Source organism: Spinacia oleracea, chromosome 2 (genome assembly GCF_020520425.1).
Source record: "Spinacia oleracea cultivar Varoflay chromosome 2, BTI_SOV_V1, whole genome shotgun sequence".
Classification (NCBI taxonomy): Eukaryota; Viridiplantae; Streptophyta; class Magnoliopsida; order Caryophyllales; family Amaranthaceae; genus Spinacia; species Spinacia oleracea.
Genome location: NC_079488.1, coordinates 101,975,606 through 101,997,096, shown reverse-complemented (window position 1 = coordinate 101,997,096; position 21,491 = coordinate 101,975,606). Strand labels below are relative to the sequence as shown.

Sequence of the window (21,491 nt, the reverse complement as noted above, 5' to 3'; positions counted from 1 at the left end):
ACAAGTATGATTTGATTGAATTGTTTTACGATAATGCAGCTTTATGCAAAGTATTGATTTAATGAATTATTATTCCTGAAAGAAATGATTTTATGAAATAACGAGATTTAATGGTTTATTGAACCACCCTGAATGATTGAATTTTCCTGATTAATGTTCTATTAAAAAAAATGTAAACATGATAAATGAAAGTGTAAGAACTGGTCAAGTTCCCCTGATATGGAGCACAGGCTCCCCCTGATAAGAAGCACTGGCTTTCCCTGATATGGAACCAAGGTTCCCCCTGATAAGAAGCACTGGCTTCCCCTGATATGGAACCAAGGTTCCCCCTGAAATGAAGCACTGGCTTCCCCTGTTATGGAGCATTGACTCCCCCTGTTATGAAGCACTGGCTTCCCCTGTTCGTAGGAGACGTCCTACCATGTTTTCCTGTAAAGTAATGACGATCAGAATAATTCTGTTAAAAGGAAAAAGATTAATGAAATGATGTTCCTAAAATGATGTTCCTGAAATAATGTACCTGAAATGATGTTCCTGAAATGATGTTTTGGAAATGACGTTTCTAAAATTATGTTTCTGAAATGATAATGCTTCTGAAATGATGATTTATTAAATGTTTTACTATATTCTATTCTCCCTGTTTATTAAATAAAATGAATTGAAATGATGTTACGATGCTAGGGTAACTCGTTACTGAGTCTTCGGCTCACCGTTTTGTTTTCCGTTTTAGGTACTGCTGGGGACCACGGAAACGAGTAGTGGCGAGGATTTCACTATTACAAAGTTCACCTAAGTTAATGTTAAGTTGTAACAAGTTTAAGTAAAGATTCTTGATTAAGTTACGTACTTTTATTAAGGAATTAAAAAGGATTATTATGTTAATTTTGGAGTTTAGCTTATGATTGATGGTTGCCTTGTAATTCCCAAAAGGGAGTTACGACGGTAATGTCCCGACCGAATTAGGTTAATTCCGCTGCTAAGTATTCCTTAATAAGTGATTTAGAGGTTGGGGTGTTACAAAGATATGTAAAAGGAAGACGTACTTCCCTTAGGAAACTGAAATTCAGTAATAATATCCTCTTGGATATCAGGTTTGACACCCTCAAAGTAGATAAAGCTCTTGATTAGGTTAGAATTTAGACCCGAAGCCTTTGAAACTTCTGGAATGCGTTGTAAATTTCTCTTACTGACTCAGAATCACCTCTGGAAAAAAGAAGCAAATCGACTGCAAAGCATACATGAGTGAGATTAAGTTTCTTGCATCTAGGTTGGAAGTGAAAGTTCGAGGTATTCTTCAGTCGACCTAGACATCTTCTTAGGTATGACATGAATAACACAACGACATAAGGGGATAAGGGGTCCCCTTGCCTCAACCCTCTTTTAGCCTTAATAGGTTTAGTCAAATCACCATTGACATTGAAAACATAAGAAACTGTCATGACACAACTTGTCATGACACAACTCATTATCCAATCAACAAACCTGCTAGGAAAACCTAATAAGTGAAGAAGACATTGGATAAATGGCCATTCAACATAGTCATAGGCTTTCTGAAGGTCTATTTTGATCATACATCTAGGAGAAATATATTTCCTATTGTAGCCTTTCACACGTTCATGACTAAGAATGATATTGTCAAAAATAGCTCGACCTTTAACAAAAGAAGATTGGCTTTCGTTGATGATATTTGGCAAGATGTGTTGCATCCTAGCAGTCAAGACTTTAGAGATTATCTTGTAGAGAATAGTACAACAAGCAATAGGACGGAAATCTTTCATTTTCGAAGCATTAGGTATCTTTGGAATTAAAGTAACCAAAGTGTTGTTTACTTGAGTAGAAAACTGGTTGTAGTGAAGAAATCACGAACTGCAGTGGTGATGCTTGGACTAGTAGTACTCCAGGTAGCCTGAAAGAACATCACATTATACCCATCAATACCCGGTGATTTATGCTTATCCATGCTGAACAAAGAATTTTTTATCTTCTCTATAGTGACTGGTTTACAAAGGTCGATCTTGTCTACATCATTTAAAGAAGGGTCGATGTCAACAATATTTTTGTCAGCCATGGGAACGCAATCAGTAGCTGCTCCCATGAGATTACTATAGAAACTGACCACCTCTTCTTTTATGAAATCATGAGAATTAAATATTGCATCATCTTCCTAAATGAGAAGTTTGATGGCATTATGTGTAATCCTCTCCTTTGCATAAGACTGAAAGAATTTAGTATTGCCATCACCCTAGTGTATCCAGTCTACTCTTGCTTTTTGTCTCCAGATCTTTTCCTCAATTGTGTTTCATTTCTCTAAATCTTCTAATAACATCTTCTCTTGATCAAACAAATGCGTATTAGTAGGATTCCGAGCGCTATTAGTTTGAGTCTACATCAATTCATCTCTCAAATTATCAAGTCTTATAGTGAAGTTCTGAAATAAAGAGTGTTGAGAGTTTTAAGAGGGGCTTGAAGATGCTTGAGTTTCTACAAAACATCTAGCAGAGGAGTTTTATGTTGTTGTATTTTCCAGCTATCAGCTACAGTTTGAGCAAAATCATCATGCTCAATGAGCACATTAAGGAATTTAAACGTTATGCTTCTACGTTGAGTTGCATCTTCCATATTCACCAAAATTGGAGTGTGATCAGTAACACCCCGGTTCAAGATCTCTGCATAAATCATGGGAAATCTCGACATCCAATGTTAATTGACTAAGCACCAGTCAATCTTTATGAAAATTTTGTTTTGTCCTTGTTGGTTATTACACCAAGTGTAGTGAGGACCTACTATTCTAACATGGTACAGGTCATTGTCTTTTATGCACTCAGTAAACTCTTTAACTTCAGCTTTTGTAACATAAGTTCCATTCAATCTATCACTAACAGATAAAATGGAATTGAATTCACCGCAGAACAATAAGGCCTCGGGATACTTTGTAGTGATCAAAGTTACAAAACACCACAATTCGCTGCATTCTTCCTGTGAATTTCCACCACAGATAGCTGTGAAGATAACAGATTCATCAGTACCTACCATAGTAATGTTAACACATATGCCTTGATCACACATTTCCAAGACTGAAATATCAACTCGTCTAGGATTAAAAGCAATCCAAATTATATCATTGCCTGCATATTGGTAGTTATTAATGATCCTCTATGTCTTGAAGGTGAACTTAGTAATTTGCGGAAACTTTGCTTCTTTGATCTAGTTTTCAAAAGACTACAAACATCAATTTTATTTCTGAGAAGGAAGGATTTAACCTCCTTCTGCTTAAAGGGCTTATTGTTAGGTTATGAACAATCTAATTGACATGCGGAATAAACCATAATGCCAGAATCCAAATTAATTGTCACACAATCAATTAACATAATTTAGTATACATAATATGTGATGAGTGCCTTCCCTAACTGCTCACGAACCGAACAAGTACAAAGCTCCAAATGTCGCCCCCTCCGTAGATAGTCCACAACACGTTAGGATCCGCCTTAGGTTCAACCAATTAGGATATCGTCTAAGGTATTATGCACCCAGGAACTCACTTTATGTGATAGGCAAGAATATTAAATATTATGAATTCAAGTTATATACTCCGTATTAAATTTATGACCATGGGTCATATATTTATAGGGGAATAGATAGTCGTATCCTACTCGAATTAGGATTTGAGTTGATCACAAATTCTTAGAGTTTAGGAAAATCCAAACACTTAAATATTAGGATAATCATAAAACTCTTAATCATGTAGAATAAATAAAATGTATAGCTTGTGGCTCAAGCTACTTGTCACGCAAGTAGCCTTGGCGCCCAAGCAATCGATGTTGTCATCATTGCTCGCTGATGAGTAATGCCTTGTCGCGCAAGCCATGCTCGCTGTTCGCAGCCTTGCCGCGTAAGCCAAGGCTCGATGCTCGTTGCCTTGCCGCGGAAGCCAAGGCTCGTAGGCTATTGATATATGCATATTCTATAGTGGTTTTACTCATGTCCCTTAGTACTTTTCTATCTTAAATGTGCTATTCGGAGCCGTTTTTAGTACTAATATGCGTTGTGTAGTGTACTTTGAGTTTTCAGGTCGTTTGAAGAGAAATTGGCCTTTTTAGGCTTGTTTCGTGATTTTACGAGCCACTACACGATCTCGAACTAGTTCGAGATGGACCTTGTCAACTCTAAGGAACCTACGTTGCTCATGTTCGAGCCCTAGGAGTTAGACTCGATGATTAGAAGGAAGAAAGGCGGAATGTGATGCCAGGAGCATAGAGGTGGAATGTGATAGTTTAGTGTAATGCCAGGAGCACAGAGGTGGAATGTGATATTCTACAGGTGATCAACCTGATAAATGGAAATAAGGGGATGGCTCGTGTTTGGGGATGATCGTTCGTGAGATCTGCTCTATTGCTGCTTGGTTTGATTTTCTTTCTTTTAATCATGTTTTTAGAGAAGCCAACATGGTGGCACATACCATGGCACACCTTAGCCCCGTCGAGTTCTCTACTCGAATATGGACTAATGGATGCCCAACCGTGGTAGAAAATGTAATAGCAACTGATTTCTGTTTGTTTGGTAATGAAAACTAGAGACTCCAAGTCTTTTCCTCAAAATAAAATAAAATAGAATCAATGTTGGAGTTGTAAAAATCTATATATTTGGTATTATATAATGTTTGGGATAACATAACTACCCACTAAAGCATAACAATATGATTAAACTTACTCTGTAAGGTGAATATATACGCATTAAACATATACGGAGTACGCCTTCATAGAATACCAACATATAGAGTATCCTAGGCTCTGTTCTATTCACCTTATTTCCACTTATTTCAAGAAAAATAAGTTCAGTTAAGTTCAATTAAGTTTAGATAAGTTCAGATAAGATAAGTTCAGGAAAAATAAGGGTTGACCAAGTAAAATTTATAACTTAAATAAGCTTTAATAAGTTCAGATAAGTTCAAATAAGTTCAATTAAGTTTAGATAAGTTTAGGAAAAAATAAGTGAAAATCAGGTGAACAGAACGCAGGTTTAGCTAATACTTGCCTAAATGCCTATATCTTTTTTTGATGATATTGTTGAACTCATATCCCATTTCCAGCTTTCACATTTTGTTTAGTGTTACCGTAACATATGTTTAATCATCATCAATGGCTACTTCTTTAATCCATGAGTTAAATTCAAATAGAAACAAAACCGTGTGATGTGCGGGCTTCATAACTACACTAGTAGTTGTTTTGAAAGTAAGATGAGAAGGTCTTTAATGACTTAAAATGGAAAAAAAGTGGAACCTGAAAAATACTTCGTATAATTAAACACCCGATTAGGAAATTACTCGATTGGATATAGTATATAGCATGTGGAATCTGAATTCCTAGGATCAAACATTATTCACATTTCAGCATCCCATAAAACATACTACTACAATGTGAAGAACAAAATTGAAGAATGAAGTACAAGTGAGATTAGAATTTACAAGAAACATGTTAAAAATATTCGACACCCCAAAAAATGTCAATCAATAGTGATTTCGTGATCCTGTCGTTGATGTACAAGTGCCAAATTCATTCCATTTGTACTAGGACTCTCTCTTTGCGTTTCTTCATCTAATGCTCTAAAATATGAATAAGGTCCCCAACCTACTTGGTCAACAAATCCACAGACTCAGTCAGTTCAGATGTTTTATCATAACTAAACTATGGTAAACAGATATCATATGCTTCTGTAATGATAATTATGCATCTGGTATTAGATAACGTTTTGATAACAAGTCAACCAGAAAAATGAAACCCGCGTTACCTTTGGTATGGTGTGGTGCAGGGAAGAATTGGAGGTAGCAAACGAAAGAAATGGTAAGGCCTGCAATGAAAGCAGAAAATTGGAGTTGATGTTAATTGAACAGAAAGGAACAGTCTGTCAGATGTGCCCTCAAGAGTAACAATGAGCACTGATGACAAATATCTGATAAATCCAAGGAAAAATTTCACTCAGGCTACGTTTGGTAGGGTGTAAAACGTTTTCATGGAAAACGATTTTTCTCTTTTCAATCATTTTACGTTGTTGGTTTAGAAAGGGATGAAAAACAATACAACTTTTCCACTTTTCCTCCTTACCTCCCTTTCCTTTCTTCACCACGATCTTCTCTCATTTTGTTTCAAGGAACCAAACAAAGGAAAACTAGTTTGGAATTGTGTTTTACCTTGGAAAATGTTTTATGTAGAAAATCATTTTGCACTGAAAACATTTTACACCAAACTAAACGGATCCTTAATCAACTTTGAAAAATGTGAATTTCCGTGGATTTATCACCTCCCCAGATATCTACCCCATATAACTCAAGAGAAAGCAAACCTATTAAAGCTCCTGCAAAGACATCTTGCCAATGATGCCAATAATCATCAACTCGAGAGACACCTACAAGTGCTGCCATAAGGAGAGGGAGGAACACTATGCATAGCTTGCCTGCATGCCCATTTCGATCAAATGCTTGGATTTTTCCCGACAAATAAAATGATAGAAATCCAAGTCCTGCAAATGACCCTGTTTTGAATCCCAAACTTCATTTAGTAAGATACAAATAGTTGAAAGATTTAAGGAAATTTTGGCTGTTGCAGTATCACCCAGTTGACAGCAATCATTTAGAAAAAATGTTACGGAGTATTGTTCTTAATCTGACACAAGAACAAAATATAAAGTAACTGAGGAGTTTCTCACATGAAGTATGACCACTTGGAAAACTCTTGTGCCCCTCCTTTATCACACTAGCATCGCCATTGCATATTACATCACCAAAGAGATCATAAAACTGTCGAAAAGGACACAACACCAGAAATTAGACTTCTATTGTTGCCAACATAGCCTTTTTTCAGAATTCTGCAATGTTTTGTAAGGTTTTACAGAAAATAAAACAATAAATAAAGATCATACATCCTGGCCATCAGGAAAGCAACGCCAAAAGAAGTCAGGCCTAGGCCGGCCAACTCCATCTTTTATGGAATCTGTAATAACGCCAGTAATCAGCACTGAATACAACAGGCCTGCATATTGTAGAAGAAACTGTGAGTTAAATTTCCATGGAGAACTTCTCTTTAACATAAAACCTAATAGGAGTAAAAATATACGAAGTATATGACTATATATACCAAGAACAGCATGGTGTAAATCATGGACATCTCGTCTCTTAAAGTAGCGGATGTTGAATATAACTATAGGCATCAAAACTGCATAAATCTGTCAAAAAAATGCAACATTTTATCAGCCATTAGAACAACCTTTAGATTCTTTGCTGACATGATCCAATATACTCAGTAGAAACTAACAGTTGTTAAACAGAAGACTTACAGGAACTGCCCATACTGGAACTGTATTAGGTTTTAAAGGATACCTAAGATCTGTCATCATATCCTTTCCAACAAAGCGATAAAATGGATTTATGATGTTCAAAATGATATCAATGACCACCAAAAGTACCAAAATTAACCAATCATGGAGGTGCGTTCTTGCTATTGTGGCTCCATGAGATTTAATCGTGTATGCTCGTACCTGATCAACCGCTATCATTCTGTCCTGTTAAACATTACAATAGCCATGTTATAGCTCAGAATGGCTGAGATAGTATTCACCTTTCTTAATCAGATAAGTTACATAAACTTCAACCAGATTTGATACTCCAATTTCAAACACAAACAAAATTTCAGGTACACAGCATCAAAATTCAGAATTCAGAATTCACCTTTCAAAGAAAAAAAGTCCAACATGTTCCTCACAGATTTATCATAGAAAAACTACAACTTTCAAGTAATAGTACCTTTTACATAACACATTTTGCAGGTTAGTACCTCTAACTTTTAACAAAACTGTTAATACTGATTATAATTTGTGAAAAAAGTAGGTTAATATGGCCCTTAATTGATCATCATCCTGCATCAAATTGACCATTAGGGCTGAATGTATAACCATTTCACCCTTGGTTAATGCATAATGATATAAGTGAAGACAAATTTAGCTATGTTTTGATAGTATTCACCTTTATTAGTCAGATACTCATACATATACTTCAGGCATATTCGATGATCCAATTTCTATACAGAAGTAGCATCCCAAAACACAAACAAAAGTCCACATACAACATCTTCGCTTACAGCATTCATATTCACCTTTCAAAGTAAAAGCTGATAGATTACCTAAATATTATTCATAATCTATCAAAAACTACATGTTTTCCAGTGATCTACTTCCTCCGTTCTGTAATGTTTCTCATGTATACTATTCATATGATTAAAGTTTTAAAACTACAATATTCACTTTGGGATCTCACTGGATTACTTTTAATGTAAATTATATCAAATTTTTATAATTTTTACTAATGTGTAATTAATATTAATGGTCAAAATAGTGCATTAGAGAAAACACATAATGGAAAAGTGAAGAATATTACGGGACGGAGGAGTATGTACTTGATTTATCATACAACTTTACAAGTACAATACGGAATACCTTTTATCTAACACAATTTGCAAGTTAGTAACTTTAACTTTATCTAAAAAAATGTGATTAACTTTCACTACACTTTTGGCTAAAAAAAGAAAATTGATTTGGCCCTTAAACTGCAATTTCTGTAGAAACTAATTCGTACAGTAAGCCTAAATTTGGATTGAAGCAGACTCTCTTTTTTTGCCATGATATTGCCAATTTTCCATTAGGCAAAGAAAAACATGACAGTCGCATTCTATATAACCAACATGATTCAACATTTTGTAATTACCAACCCCTCGAAGTCAAAGGACATTCAAATTCACATAAATAGATAAGAAATGTTCCTTGAACGTCAAAGCAAATCAATGACAAACAGAAAAAACCCAAAAATAAGAATTACTCCCTCCCTCCAGAATCATAGTCACATTTTTCATCAAATACGAATAAAAGTAATGCGAAGAAATTAATCGGGACGGAGAGAAGAAATTGAAACCAAACACTAAAAGAAACTCGATCAAATAAAGAAATGATGATTAAAAAAATCCTAGAAAAAGGAAAAGGAAAAAGAACCTGTTTGATGAATGAATGTGGAAAATTAGTGATGTTGATTGTTGGAGACGAAGAAGAGTTGGTTAAATTGGTGTGGAAAGGAGGATAAATAGAGAGAGAAAACCTGAAAAACGGTAATGCGAAGAGCGCGTATTCTTCTAATCCTGGATTTCTCAAATGTTGAATTGTTGTTATTGGCGAACTATAATATGACGACAAATTTGACAACGCTCCGGTGACTTTTTCCACACTTATAATTCATTAATTATTATTATAAAATTATTGTTTACTCCCTCTGTTCTTAAACAAGTGTCACATTTCTATTTTTGGCGTTCCCTTATAAGTGTCACATTTTTTTTTTGAACATGTACTTTTCCCACTTTTCCATACACTTTTCACACTTTTTCATACACTTTTGCCACTGTTCTATAAATCATAATTACTTTTACTTACACATTCTACACTTTTCCACTTTTCAATCCCCACATACACTTTTATTTGTACTTTATTCAATTAAACAATTATCTAATTTATCATTTTCCCAAAAAAAACATTCACAATCATTAACTCTTACACACTTTACAATTTTATTAATTACCGTGCCCGAGCCCAAATGTGACACTTATTTAGAAACGGAAGGAGTATTTATTTATTTATTTAAGATTAAGTAATTAATTAATTATAAGTAGTTAATAAATACGGAGTACGCCGTATGCGTAGTGACATGCCCAAACGTTAATTTGTTTGTTGTTGTTGTTTGTTTTTTATTTTGTTTTAAAATGTTCAAAAGTGGACCACCACTTGTGTTTTCCGTTGACCATTTGACTCTCCTCCCCGGTTGATTTTTTTTTCCATTTGGAAAAGGGCAAATGTAACTGAAATCATCTTAATTTGGGTTAAAATAATCAGCTTTGAGTAGTTCGGCAAAATTACTGGTAGCGGTTAGCTTTAGCAGTGGGTGAGTGGAGTAGCTATTAGTTGTTGAAGTAGTGGTTCATAATATGAGTATTTGGAAAAACCAGAGATTAAAATTGTAAAATACAATAAAAAGTTATTAATTTAAATCAAATAATAATCATTTGATAAGCTAATGATCATATTCAATGCGGTATTTTAATAACAATCCCTCCATACCCTTTGGGAAATGAGGTAGTTTTTAAGAAAGTTGGAATCTTGGTTTGTATTGTAATTTGAATAATGATTTAGTGTAAGAATAATGATTGGGTGTAAAATATTAGGGGCCGTTTGGTTGGAGAGAGAAAGTATTAAAGAAATAGGAATTTGAAAGGAATCTTTGGTATTTTTGGTAAAAAGGAAAGGATATAAGAGTGTTTTGGGAAAAAAAGGTGTCCAAAGTTAGAAACGTAACCAACAAAAAGTAACGCTTAAAAATGAAACGTAACCAACAAAAGGGAACGTAGGGAGGAATAATCTTCTATAACTATTACTAAAGTAATAATCGTTGAAGTCATACGTAGGTCCTGTTCTATTCACCTTATTTCCACTTATTTCAGAAAAAATAAGTTCAGATAAGTTCAGTTAAGTTCAGATAAGATAAGTTCAGAAAAAATAAGGGTTATAAGTTACGTGTTATTAGTACTTATACATTATAAGTTGTTACTAAAAAAAAAAATGGTTATATTCGAGTTACTTGGTTTTACTTATGCGTCATTGTATCGCATATTCGCAGACCACGTTGTGTTTTCCCTATTCTCGACCTTTCTTCTTCATCAGAAATTACCGATCACCAAATCCGCCATTTTTATCAACGATGAACTTATGCAACAACTTCCATGACCAGTTGGTAATAATATCTTCCCTCTCTCAATCTCTCTTTTTTCGCGTACTTTTTCCTTTCAATCCAATTTTTCTCACAAAGTTTACTGATTCACAATTTACAATTTTCCTTTCAATCTTTGATCAAACCTAATTTTTCTTTGTATTTACTGTATTTAGCAGGTATGAGCTTCTGGAAAGGATTAATCGACTCATTCAGTTCTGTATTTTCGAATTCTGACCCGTTTAATGAATCGAACGGTAAAGGTAACCCTAATTCTTCACTTGATCGAAAGGGGGACTCAATGGAAGTAGGTGTAGATGGGAGTAAGGTTTCGAATGAGAGAATTGCTGGTAAATTGAAAGGCTACTTTGATTTGGCAAAGGAAGAAATTGATAAGGCTGTTAGAGCTGAAGAGTGGGGTTTAGTTGATGATGCTATTTTACACTACAAAAATGCCCAGCGTATTCTTGCTGAAGGTGCTTCCACTCGCCCTCCGTCGTTTATTTCGGTGAGGTAATAGCGAACTTGATTATTTTCAGTTGCTTGTATGCATTTTTTGTGAATGATCATGCTGTTTTTGTCTACTCCCTTAGTTCGGAAACAATTGTGGCTTATATTGTCTTGGACTCTGTGGAAAAGTTTACGAGGGTGTTTGGTTAGGAGAGGTTTGAGGGAAAAAGAGATTTTTGAGGTGAATTAGAGGTTTGATCTTTGGAAAAGCTAATCAAAAGTGTTCGGTTATGAGAGGTTTGGAAGAGAGTTTTGAAGTGGAAAAACTAATTTTGAAAAAGCTCAACATAAGAGCCTTTTGCAATTAGAGGTTTGAGAAAGTGAATGTAAAATGATTACTTTGTCTTAATATTGCCTAAGATTGCAACCCTTACCAACCTTGCCCTCTACATTATTTCCTTCCTAAAATCATTACTCATGTCTACTTTATTTCACCCCATTTAATAGACTCTTGTTGTAATAAATTTTATATTAGTACATGTAAGCACTTGAAAGCTATGCAATAATGCTTGTAAAATTTAGTAATGTTAGCAATGTTAGAGGCTTTCTTTTTCCTTGAATTTACCAGGACGATCTACAGGGACCGGTTGAGTATTGGTTACATTGAGAGGGGGGTGGGGGTGTGGGAAGGGGGGGGGGGGGGGGAGTGGGAGGAGGTGCCAGGCTGCCAGCGCCATTTCTGTATAAAACAACTGAACACCTTTCGGAATAACCTAAATACCTGACCTATTGTGAGACCAAGATACGAATTGTACCAATTTATATGTCCAATATGTTAATTTGTTAAGTAGGTCAGCTACAAGAAAGAGGAATGAGAGAACTGCTAAGCCAGGGGATGCTTCAGCTCCACACTAGTAAGCTAATAGTACCATGCTTAATATCTTAAAGCTAAGCATAGAGTTAGTTGTCAGGACTGGTAAAAGACTTCGAACTTGACAGGACATAAATGATTCGCTTTGTGTAAAAAACAGAATGGATAGCTCACAGGCACATAATCATATGTTTATACGCCATATTGGTTCCACCATACCTGCAAAACATCGTGGTTTGGGTTTTTCTCAGACTCCACATTTGAAATTTTCGATTTCCAGCCACTTATTTTGGGATGAAATGCCTCAGCAGTATTTTTTGAGTACAAGTTGCACATGTTCAAGTCATCAGCTTCGTCGTGATAAAGTTCATCTTCCCAACACAATTGATTGGATTGTTCGTTTTCTGGACAACTGCTGGCAAGCAGCTCAAATACAAGCAAACGCTGCTGATAAAAGTAAGAATAATGAAGGAACAAATTTTGAAAACTAAAAGTGAACAAATATGTGCATTCTATATTAACTGCCAGTTACCTTCTAAACAAGCTCCTGTTTGAACATTTCCACAAGCTCCTCGGCCAACATCTCTAAAACGTCAGTGTGATTAACATATCAGGATATGACAAGATAAAAAGAGATAGCACAATATCAAATAATCACGCTTGAAAATCATTCTACTTTGAAATTCAGAATCAAGAAAGGCAGGAGCCATGAAGTTCATCTGGTTCACAGTATCTGCTATTTGTCTTAGTTGTGTCTGCATAACAATATGTATCAGTGTGATGGACAAAGCTAGTGAGTGCGGTAGTGCAACGGTCTGCAGTATTGAGTTGGGAATCAAATTTTGAAAATCCTCATTTTGTGCAATCGAAAAGCATTCACAATAAAATGACAAAATCCAACCATTGAGGTATTGGAGTTGTGTAGGAGGAACAAAAGCAAAAAATGAGTTAAATTCTAGTAAAACAAACTCCATCAAAGGTTTGCCTCCGCTGGGGGAACTGTGGCTGACCAAGTAATGAGTTGTATCATAAGCAAAAGTGCCCTTTGTTGTTTGTGCATAAACTACCCCCTTCACCCTGAAGAGTTCACCATGACATTTTCAAAGAAGTATAAAAATTTTAAGGACGTTTTCTCGTCGTGATTCGTCTAACATTCCCCCTCTTTATAAGCCCCATTAAATTCAAATGCCATATTCTCACATAGATTTACTCCTCGGCCCACTCCCCCAGTAAGGTAATGTTTTCTCAATTCTCGTTGCTAATAAAAAGATCTATTGTGTCAACAATGATAACTACTTTATCTAACATCATTACTGAAATAATTCAATCAGTTTTCTTTAAGTAGATAGTCCTGCTCTCTGCCTTTGGAGCTTCTGCCCTATTCATTTATATTGTCAATGATTTGACTAAGAAGTTAAAGGTGTTGTACATGATCATTAAAATTTAAATAAAACTCCATGGGTACAATACAACAACGAACAAGCACTAAGGTATTCTAGATTTCTAGAACAAGCAGTCACACATGGAGTTGTTATATATACCACAAACAATAGAACCATACATTCAAATAATTTTGCTGGATGAAACGACTTCCATACTGATCGGCACTGTTTGTATAACACAGTCAATTTGAAATTAAATTTGGCAAGTTGAGCCCAAAGGATGTATAAAAATCACATACCTGAACTCAACAACATGGCCAGCCATTTCTGAAAGCTCAACACACTTCGTCTTATTGCTTTTAAATCCTCCAACAGTGAGGATCCAAAGGTGCCATCCATGTGCCAAGGTCCCATGACACCACCCCCTATGTTTCTCATCGTAGAAGGATAACGCATGTTAAAGTCATTGTGCCTGATAGGGGTACTTGGACCACCAGGCGAGTTTGGAATAACCGTACTCGTCGATGGACTCCTGGGATACCCCATCCCAACCCCATATGCATGATTTCCATAATAACCATTATTTGAACCAGCAGTTTTGTTTCCCAGAGTAGCACCATATTGTTTGGACCAGCAATGATCTTTTTTGATGCTCCTGCTCGTCCCTCGCCAATGGGGCTTGGGCAAAGACTAGGATCCCGAGCTATATGTGGAGGATCAGGTGTATTGCTTCTAGACAAGGGAGTGCCAAATGCAGCAACATAGGAATATGAAGCAGGTGAAGCAAGACTCCGGGAAACAGAAGATCCCTGAACATTCGAACCTTCATGACGGCAAAAGAGCCAGCTCAGCTTCAGCTGATCCTACTGTATCAACATTGTCATCAAAAGCATTGCGGCTGGCAGCACGAGAGGCATGCCTTGAGGGAGGATTAGAACGTCCCAAATCATTCTGTTGAAATAAAATTGTAAAAACAAACAGAGTTTAGGCTAGAGTGATGACATAAAGAAAGCTAGATAGGGGAAAACAACTAAGATGACAACTTAAGTAGTATTCTCATGGGTTGTGGATAGAGTATTGGAAAAGTGGGTTAGCTCCAGAAGCAGGCAAAAAACTACAATTCTATCCCAGCACTGTGAACAACTAACTCTTCTAACACAAATCAAAAAAAGTAAAGGAAAAATATTTGACTCCGAATAATTGCAGGATTGAGCGAACAATAAAAAGCCAAAAATTCTGCTGAGGTTCACAAAAATTGCCGATCAGCCCAACAATTGATCAATAAGTCATACAAGATCATTATGCTGGTGGTAAGCAGATGAACATGTCTCAAAGTATACGGTATAATCACACATAAATGCTAAGAGTTAAAGGTCACCGAAAACTCTAGAAGCAATACCCAATACTTGGAGAGAATCAACAATAGATTGCTGCCACAATAACAAAGAAGCAATCACCATATTATTACCTGAAATATCTCTGCCATACTCTTCTGTTTAACCCCAAGTCCAATAACTGCCAGACTAGGGAGTCCATCCTTCCCCCAATCAGCTGAACCCTGAACTCTCTCCGGCTCAGCCTCCCTTTCCTATTTCTTCAAACTAAACCCTTAATATGAGAGGTTGCAACCATGTAACAACTATGTCCGGCAGAGGGAGTAGTTGACAGCGTGCCTGTGTTACCGGCGTGCTTCTTCTTTGTGTGTGTGTATGAAAGCACTCACATGCTTGCATGTTTTGCTGCTTTATGTATGTTCAATGGGCTGACAAACTGCTGCCTCTAAATGAGAGAGATCGGCTAAGCAGCAGAATTGAAAATACAAGTGCATTTTTGTTTATTTTGTATTTACCAGAGGTTGTACTTTGCAGCTATGGGCCTATGGCTATAATTCTTTTTATTACTTCTTCTATTGCAAGCAGTGTAATGTTTTTGTAAGAAATCAATTTGGTATAGGTCTTGAATTTGGAGAAGCACTTGACAATTAAAGAGCTTATTGCTCTGTATGCTTAGGTGATTTAGTGTACTCTTTCTCCTCCCATCTGCATATTCACATTGCACGGGATCATAAAAGCAGCTAAGTGTAATATACGGAGTACCCATCGAAAGCCTTGGACTTTTGTACTGTATCATTGAGTTGTTTTTTGTGATTTGCTTGTAGAAATAATTTCCCTTGCAAAATTTGATCAGTTCTTCTTTGCTCTAGTGAACAACAGAAAGTGAATTCTTACCATCAGAAGATATCGAAGTGGCAGGGCCACGTCTCTGAGAGACTACAAATCTTGAGTGCAAGAATAGGTTCGAAGTATTTGTATGCTACATTCATTTTACTGTCATGGAATTTTCATAATATGCTTGATCCTTGTAATTGTAGGTCTTATCTTTTTCCCTTTATTGCTTTTCAGGGGGCAAAACCACTGTCAAGGTATGTCTTCATCTATGAGGAGTGTGTGCTAGCTGATTCTTCCATTTTTTAGATGCTGTCTTGGACATTTGTGTTTATGTGGGTGTTTCTTTTTCTAATGCTTCTCTATGTGATGCTTTATCTGGTAAACTGATATGCTTTCCTCATTCCTCTTATGGATCTTGTGATCTGGTGCTTCTTGAGCAAGTGGGCGCAAATTTTTTTGAAGTATCAAGAATGATGTGAAGTTCCATTTTGCCTGAAACTTTATATATATATATATTTATTTATTCAGTTTCTGCCTTTCTGGAGAACAAAGGAAGAACCTATATTTGGAAATTGTTACTAATGAAAAATCTTGAAATTGGATAAAACAACCTCATTAATCAGTTTGGTTAAGCACTTTTTGGGCCTGGTTCCCAGTTAGCTTTCTTTTTGGCCATTTGGTTTCTTTTGAGAGTCTGAAGTGTGCTAATACTTGCATAATTCTGGTGTTTCCCTGATGTTATGTATGTATACTCTTTCTTAGTTGTGGGAGTTTTCTTGCTAGGCTATATAATGCTTGTTTGATTTAGAAGTTACAACTATAGAGGCACACGTTATTTTCTGTAAGATAAGATCGTGGTTTCTGTTATCCTTGAGTGGCAAGGTGTAAGACTGAGGTCATGTATACCATAGTATCTGTAGAACTTGCTTGTGGTAGGATGACCTATAAAGTGTGTGTGTGTGTGTTTTTAAGTGTATTTGTATTTTTTGATTTACAGTCTCCATGAGCATGTGAATTTTGATTGCTGGCGCTGGATGACTTATAAGCAAGGCATTTATGTTACAAATATAGAACATATATTATTTTTTTTAAGTAAGATTACTCCTTGTGTCCTGGAGGTATTGTCGACCTTTCTATTTTAGTTTGTCCCAGTTTACTGTCCTCTTTGGTTAATAAATGTATATTAATATGTTACCCAATCTATTTTCTCCATTCCCACTCTACTAACTTCTTAATTGTCAATTTCCTCGCTCCATGTCCTTATTATATGTGCTGTCAATGGAGGGATTATATATTGGTGTTTGTTAGTACTCTCTTCTTGTTCCATTCCATTAATACTCTCTGTTTTCTTAATTTAACCTTCCTCCCATGTCTTTTCAAGGTGTATAACATGCTTGGAGTCTGTAGATTTTCTTCCAAGTGATCACTTTATGGCTATTTATAATGGCATACACGCCTAAAAAATATTTCTTGAGAAAATTTTGTAATCCTCCTTTCAGATTACTTCTTCACGTCCACAAACTGCTAAGGGCTTCTCAAAATCATCAAATGTAACAAAGAGTGTTCAACAGACGCCCCCAATTGTTACAAGAAGCAGTTCACTAGTTAGAGACCGAACAGATAAAACTGGAGCATCTAAATCAAACCAAGATACTGGTGGTTATGATGCCAAACTAGTTGAGATGATAAACACTATAGTTGTGGATAAAAGTCCTTCTGTTAAATGGGAAGACGTAGGTAAGATTAGTGGTTTATCAGTTGTGATTTGTGAGTATTACACTTACTTTACTCTGTGTTCAATTGTTGTTGAAAGCTTTTGTTATTTGACTTTGTTCTCAGCTGGTCTTGATAAGGCAAAGCAAACGCTGTTTGAAATGGTTATATTGCCCAGCAAAAGAAGAGATTTGTTTACTGGCCTTAGGAGGCCCCCTCGAGGTATAGTGTTCTAGACTGCTATTATAGGATTTGGACCCTTTGGTAAATGGTAAGGCTGTCTATCTACTTTCGCGATAATTTGAGTATTTTTTGCTTCCAGGTCTACTTCTTTTTGGTCCACCGGGCAATGGGAAAACAATGCTTGCCAAAGCAGTTGCTTCAGAGTGCAATGCTACATTTTTTAATGTGTCTGCATCTACCCTAACATCCAAGTGGGTGGGTCTTCTATCCTCAAGTGAATTGACATTTGTTTTTCTGTATAGACTGCATATCTTGATGAGTTCTTGTGCTATGTTCTTGCTGTGACAGGTCGGTGAAGGTGAAAAGCTTGTCCGGACACTCTTCATGGTTGCTATCTCGAGGCAGCCTTCTGTAATTTTTATGGATGAGGTAAGTTTCTGACTCCCATAACTAATATTCTGATGGTCATACTCTATCCAAACCCCATAAGTTTCTGCACAATTGTTCTGTAGACTTAGTGTAGTTTATTGTGGTTTTGGGTGTACATGATGCATCTTTTGCAAGTTAGAGTCCAAAAGATGCCATGAATCATTCGTTGGAAAACTTTAATGTTCAACAAATCCCCTCCACCCAGAATTGCATCCCACCTTTGGAATTCATGGCCCACAATGTTCTGCATCAGAAATTCTCAAGGGGGCAAACAGTATGAGTTTGAGACTTTTAAGGAATACTAACTTTTTGCATGAGCTGTAGTCACGGATTTGTTTAATCTTGAAAGGTCTTACTGAGCCATATAATGTACAATAATGTTTTAACTGGAGTTAAAAGTGTTTTTTGTTAGTCATGGCATTGGTAATATTTGAATTCAAATTGTTTAAGAGGGAAAAGCTTCAATCTTGAAATAAAAGGAAAAATACATACAGTAGCCTGATGAAAAATAAGGCCCCTGATTTTTTTGTTTGACCTGGAAATTCTTCTTTTTGATACAAAGTCATTGGCATGAAGGTGAAGCACTGATTTATCTTTTGTTAATATCCTTCTGTAGTTACAATGCAAGCCTTTTTGTTTTCTTATGATTTATTTCATTATATGGACTGTAGTTGCGAATTGACAATGTCCCTAATTGTACCTCTCGCTTTGAGAGACTCTGAAATTCCACCTTGTGCATCTCACTGCGATGCCTGATTATAGTGCTTATCTACTCCAGTTGTGATGGGTATCTATTTTAAATTCGGAAGTTTTGTTGGTATTGATATTTTCTGGCTGGTAAGAGCAGAAACTTTGCTTCTGAATGTTAAAGATGTATTTGCAAATGTTTATCTTCCCGCTATTTGGTAAATATTCTTATTATTAATCCATAGTGTTTGGCCATCCTTATGATAAAACACTTACAAAATCTATTTAGAAACCTGGAAAACCATTATCCATAGAGGAAAAATTACCTTTCCTCTAGGCAATCTTTTCCTTGGATCCTGATGTCTGATGATACTTTCATCTAAAATTTAGGTCCTCACAAGGTCATATGTCTGCTTCACTTTTATTTGATGCAAAATCCATTTATCCATATAGTAACCATTTCTGCCTATCTTTCTTAAAACTCCGTGTTTTTGGTTTTTTGTTTTTTCAACTTGTATAGCTGTATATGTCAGCTTAATTTGTTGCGACTGCTTCCATCTTACCATAAATTATTTATTGGAATGTTTTGCCTTACGCTCTTGGCAGATCGACAGCATGATGTCTACAAGGGAGGCTAACGAACATGATGCCAGTCGAAGGTTGAAGTCAGAGTTCCTTGTTCAATTTGATGGTGTCACCTCTAATCCTGATGATCTAGTGATAGTAATTGGTGAGCTTACTACACTTTACTACCTTGAAGAACACTGCTTTCAGAAATAGTGAAAGAGCACACTGAACTAGTGCACTAGCTAATAAATAAACTGAATTTCCATATTTATTCGTTATTTTATAACATCCTCTTTTTTTTCCTATATAGGTGCAACTAATAAACCACAAGAATTGGATGATGCAGTTTTGAGGAGATTGGTAATTGTTCTTACACGACTCCCCAACCCCCAACCTTTTCCACCTTTTTTTAATCCATAAAAACTCATGATGTTGTCTCAACATTCATTATTGATCTCACTCTGACAGAGGTATTTCAGTGATATTAATCCTGGTGACTGGGCTTGAATTATTTGCAATTATTAGCTTATACACTGGCATAACAAACTCCATGTATGTTATAGTGTATCTTCTATTTAGTCTTCTGTGCACACAAGGTGGTTGTTATTTGTTAGGGCTCACATACAAACAACATAAGATTTGCAACGATTGTATATGATTTTTATGATCCTGAGATAGCTCCCAATAAAGAGGATATATTTATTGCTTAGATCATTGAGTGGTTTTTCCCCCCTTCTTGGGGTCATCGATGAACGTGGTGAAATTTGTGCAAGTATCGCTTTGCAATACACGAATTGCACCTACTTAGCCTCCTTTGTTAAACAACTTCATATTTCAAATGTTACCTGGTTATCAGTTAAATTCTTTGTAGGAAACTTAAAGCTAAATGTAAGTAGCACAACTAATCGGAGTTCCCTTAGGTGATTACGAGCTACACAAACAAACAAGGCCCTTATGTGTCGGACCTTCTTTATATGTAATGTACCACTATCACATCCATTGTTTACTCTTATGCTCATGTTATTCCAATCCTTGGCCAGGTCAAGAGAATATACATTCCATTACCTGATGAAAATGTCAGGCGGCTTATTCTTAAACAAAAACTGAAGGGCCAAGCATTCTCTTTGCCTGGTAAGTCTAGTATTATGGGATGTATTGTTTTGGTCCTATCTTGTCTGCTAATCTTTTGATTTATCATCAAGTATATTATCAAAGCAGTCTATGAAAAATTTATGAAATTACACAACTGGGTACATCTCATAATATTTTTCATTCCTTCCCATCATCACAGAGTGCTTGTAGCATTAATATCAATCAATGTTAGTTATAAGAATTAGGCTATCACCCAAACTTCTACGAAAACTTTCTTTAATCATTGATGTAGATTAAAACTTACTTTTGAGCGGTAAAGGCTTCTTTCATGTACTGAACTTTTGTTTTCAGAATTCATTGTTTAACTAAAACAACATCTTGACCCGTCTACTTCTTTTTCCATCACAGGTCAGGATTTAGAAAGGCTTGTGAGAGAAGCTGAGGGTATGTCACACTTAGTCTAATCGGTGTTCTGGTTTGTCATGTGATCTTGCAAAATTTTATGGCTTCATGCCAAAATGGTACTCCGTAGTATGGGTACCGTCAATTAGAGAGTTGATTATTCAAACTTCGATGCTATTTTTGCTTTATGTTTTGTTGATTTTCAGGATACTCTGGAAGTGATCTGCAAGCCTTGTGTGAAGAAGCTGCCATGATGCCAATAAGAGAGCTCGGTCCAAACATACTCACAGTCAAGGCTAATCAGGTTGTTTGATTGTTATGTGGTCATTATTGATTTGTTTCAATAACCAAACAAATGAGTTTAGGTTTCTGACTGCCGGCTTATTTATCTGGTAACAGGTCAGACCTCTGAGATATGAAGACTTTCGCAATGCTATGACCGTGATTAGACCGAGCTTGTCAAAGAGCCGATGGGAGGAACTTGAACGGTGGAACAAAGATTTTGGATCCAACTAACTAGACCATCTTTTTATGTTGGTTAAATTGTATTCTGCAGTCAAAAACAGAGATTGATCCAAACTGAAGCTGTGTTGAGACGGGGGAATAACATAAGATTGGATTCTTTCATTGTTTATGTTGATTATCTATGTACATCTTGTAAATGAATAAATATTAGTGGTTAATATAAAGAACTTGTGTTGATTGGCATATAGAGTATGTTTATACCATTTAATTGTTACAGAACATTAGACGTATTT

At 36.0% G+C, this 21,491-nt stretch overlaps 3 protein-coding genes across 8 annotated transcripts; 1 reads left to right on the top strand and 2 right to left on the bottom strand.

Moving 5' to 3' along the window:
• Positions 1-1,136: 1,136 nt before the first annotated feature.
• On the bottom strand, positions 1,137-2,095 carry LOC130467680 (uncharacterized). Its single transcript, XM_056836268.1, has 2 exons — positions 1,830-2,095; positions 1,137-1,707 (listed from the first exon to the last, which is right to left on the bottom strand). The coding sequence occupies exons 1-2, from the start codon at positions 2,093-2,095 to the stop codon at positions 1,137-1,139; spliced, it is 837 nt and encodes a 278-aa protein (XP_056692246.1).
• A 3,175-nt stretch (positions 2,096-5,270) lies between these two features.
• LOC110798093 (putative lipid phosphate phosphatase 3, chloroplastic) lies at positions 5,271-9,211 on the bottom strand. Its single transcript, XM_022003234.2, has 8 exons — positions 9,031-9,211; positions 7,327-7,551; positions 7,128-7,215; positions 6,913-7,022; positions 6,700-6,790; positions 6,337-6,525; positions 5,785-5,844; positions 5,271-5,624 (listed from the first exon to the last, which is right to left on the bottom strand). The coding sequence occupies exons 2-8, from the start codon at positions 7,543-7,545 to the stop codon at positions 5,500-5,502; spliced, it is 882 nt and encodes a 293-aa protein (XP_021858926.1). The 5' UTR covers positions 7,546-7,551; positions 9,031-9,211; the 3' UTR covers positions 5,271-5,499.
• A 1,445-nt stretch (positions 9,212-10,656) lies between these two features.
• LOC110798118 (uncharacterized) lies at positions 10,657-21,441 on the top strand. Of its 6 annotated transcripts, none has more exons than XM_022003266.2 (14): positions 10,657-10,813; positions 10,969-11,297; positions 15,706-15,787; positions 15,895-15,914; positions 17,160-17,397; positions 17,500-17,595; positions 17,696-17,811; positions 17,905-17,985; positions 19,279-19,402; positions 19,550-19,599; positions 20,280-20,370; positions 20,740-20,775; positions 20,940-21,037; positions 21,133-21,441. In XM_022003266.2, exons 2-14 carry the CDS (start codon positions 10,971-10,973, stop codon positions 21,247-21,249), a joined length of 1,476 nt encoding a protein of 491 aa, XP_021858958.1. In that variant the 5' UTR covers positions 10,657-10,813; positions 10,969-10,970; the 3' UTR covers positions 21,250-21,441. The 6 variants fall into 6 exon arrangements, 5 of the variants coding, with proteins under 5 accessions (XP_021858958.1, XP_021858956.1, XP_021858957.1 ...); XM_022003264.2 differs by having other exon boundaries at positions 10,969-11,302; positions 15,696-15,787; XM_022003265.2 differs by having other exon boundaries at positions 10,966-11,302; positions 15,696-15,787.
• The last annotated feature ends 50 nt before the right edge of the window (positions 21,442-21,491 follow it).

Coding starts and splice junctions, on each gene's coding strand:
- LOC110798118 (XM_022003264.2), top strand. CDS start 10,971: ATGAGCTTCTGGAAAGGATTAATCGACTCATTCAGTTCTGTATTTTCG. Junction 19,403..19,549: donor TGATCTAGTGATAGTAATTG/GTGAGCTTACTA, acceptor TTTCCTATATAG/GTGCAACTAATAAACCACAA. Junction 19,600..20,279: donor ATGCAGTTTTGAGGAGATTG/GTAATTGTTCTT, acceptor ATCCTTGGCCAG/GTCAAGAGAATATACATTCC.
- LOC130467680 (XM_056836268.1), bottom strand. CDS start 2,095: ATGGGAGCAGCTACTGATTGCGTTCCCATGGCTGACAAAAATATTGTT. Junction 1,708..1,829: donor ACAACCAGTTTTCTACTCAA/GTAAACAACACT, acceptor CTTGACTGCTAG/GATGCAACACATCTTGCCAA.
- LOC110798093 (XM_022003234.2), bottom strand. CDS start 7,545: ATGATAGCGGTTGATCAGGTACGAGCATACACGATTAAATCTCATGGA. Junction 6,791..6,912: donor GCTTTCCTGATGGCCAGGAT/GTATGATCTTTA, acceptor CCTTTTCGACAG/TTTTATGATCTCTTTGGTGA. Junction 5,625..5,784: donor TGCACCACACCATACCAAAG/GTAACGCGGGTT, acceptor TTGACCAAGTAG/GTTGGGGACCTTATTCATAT.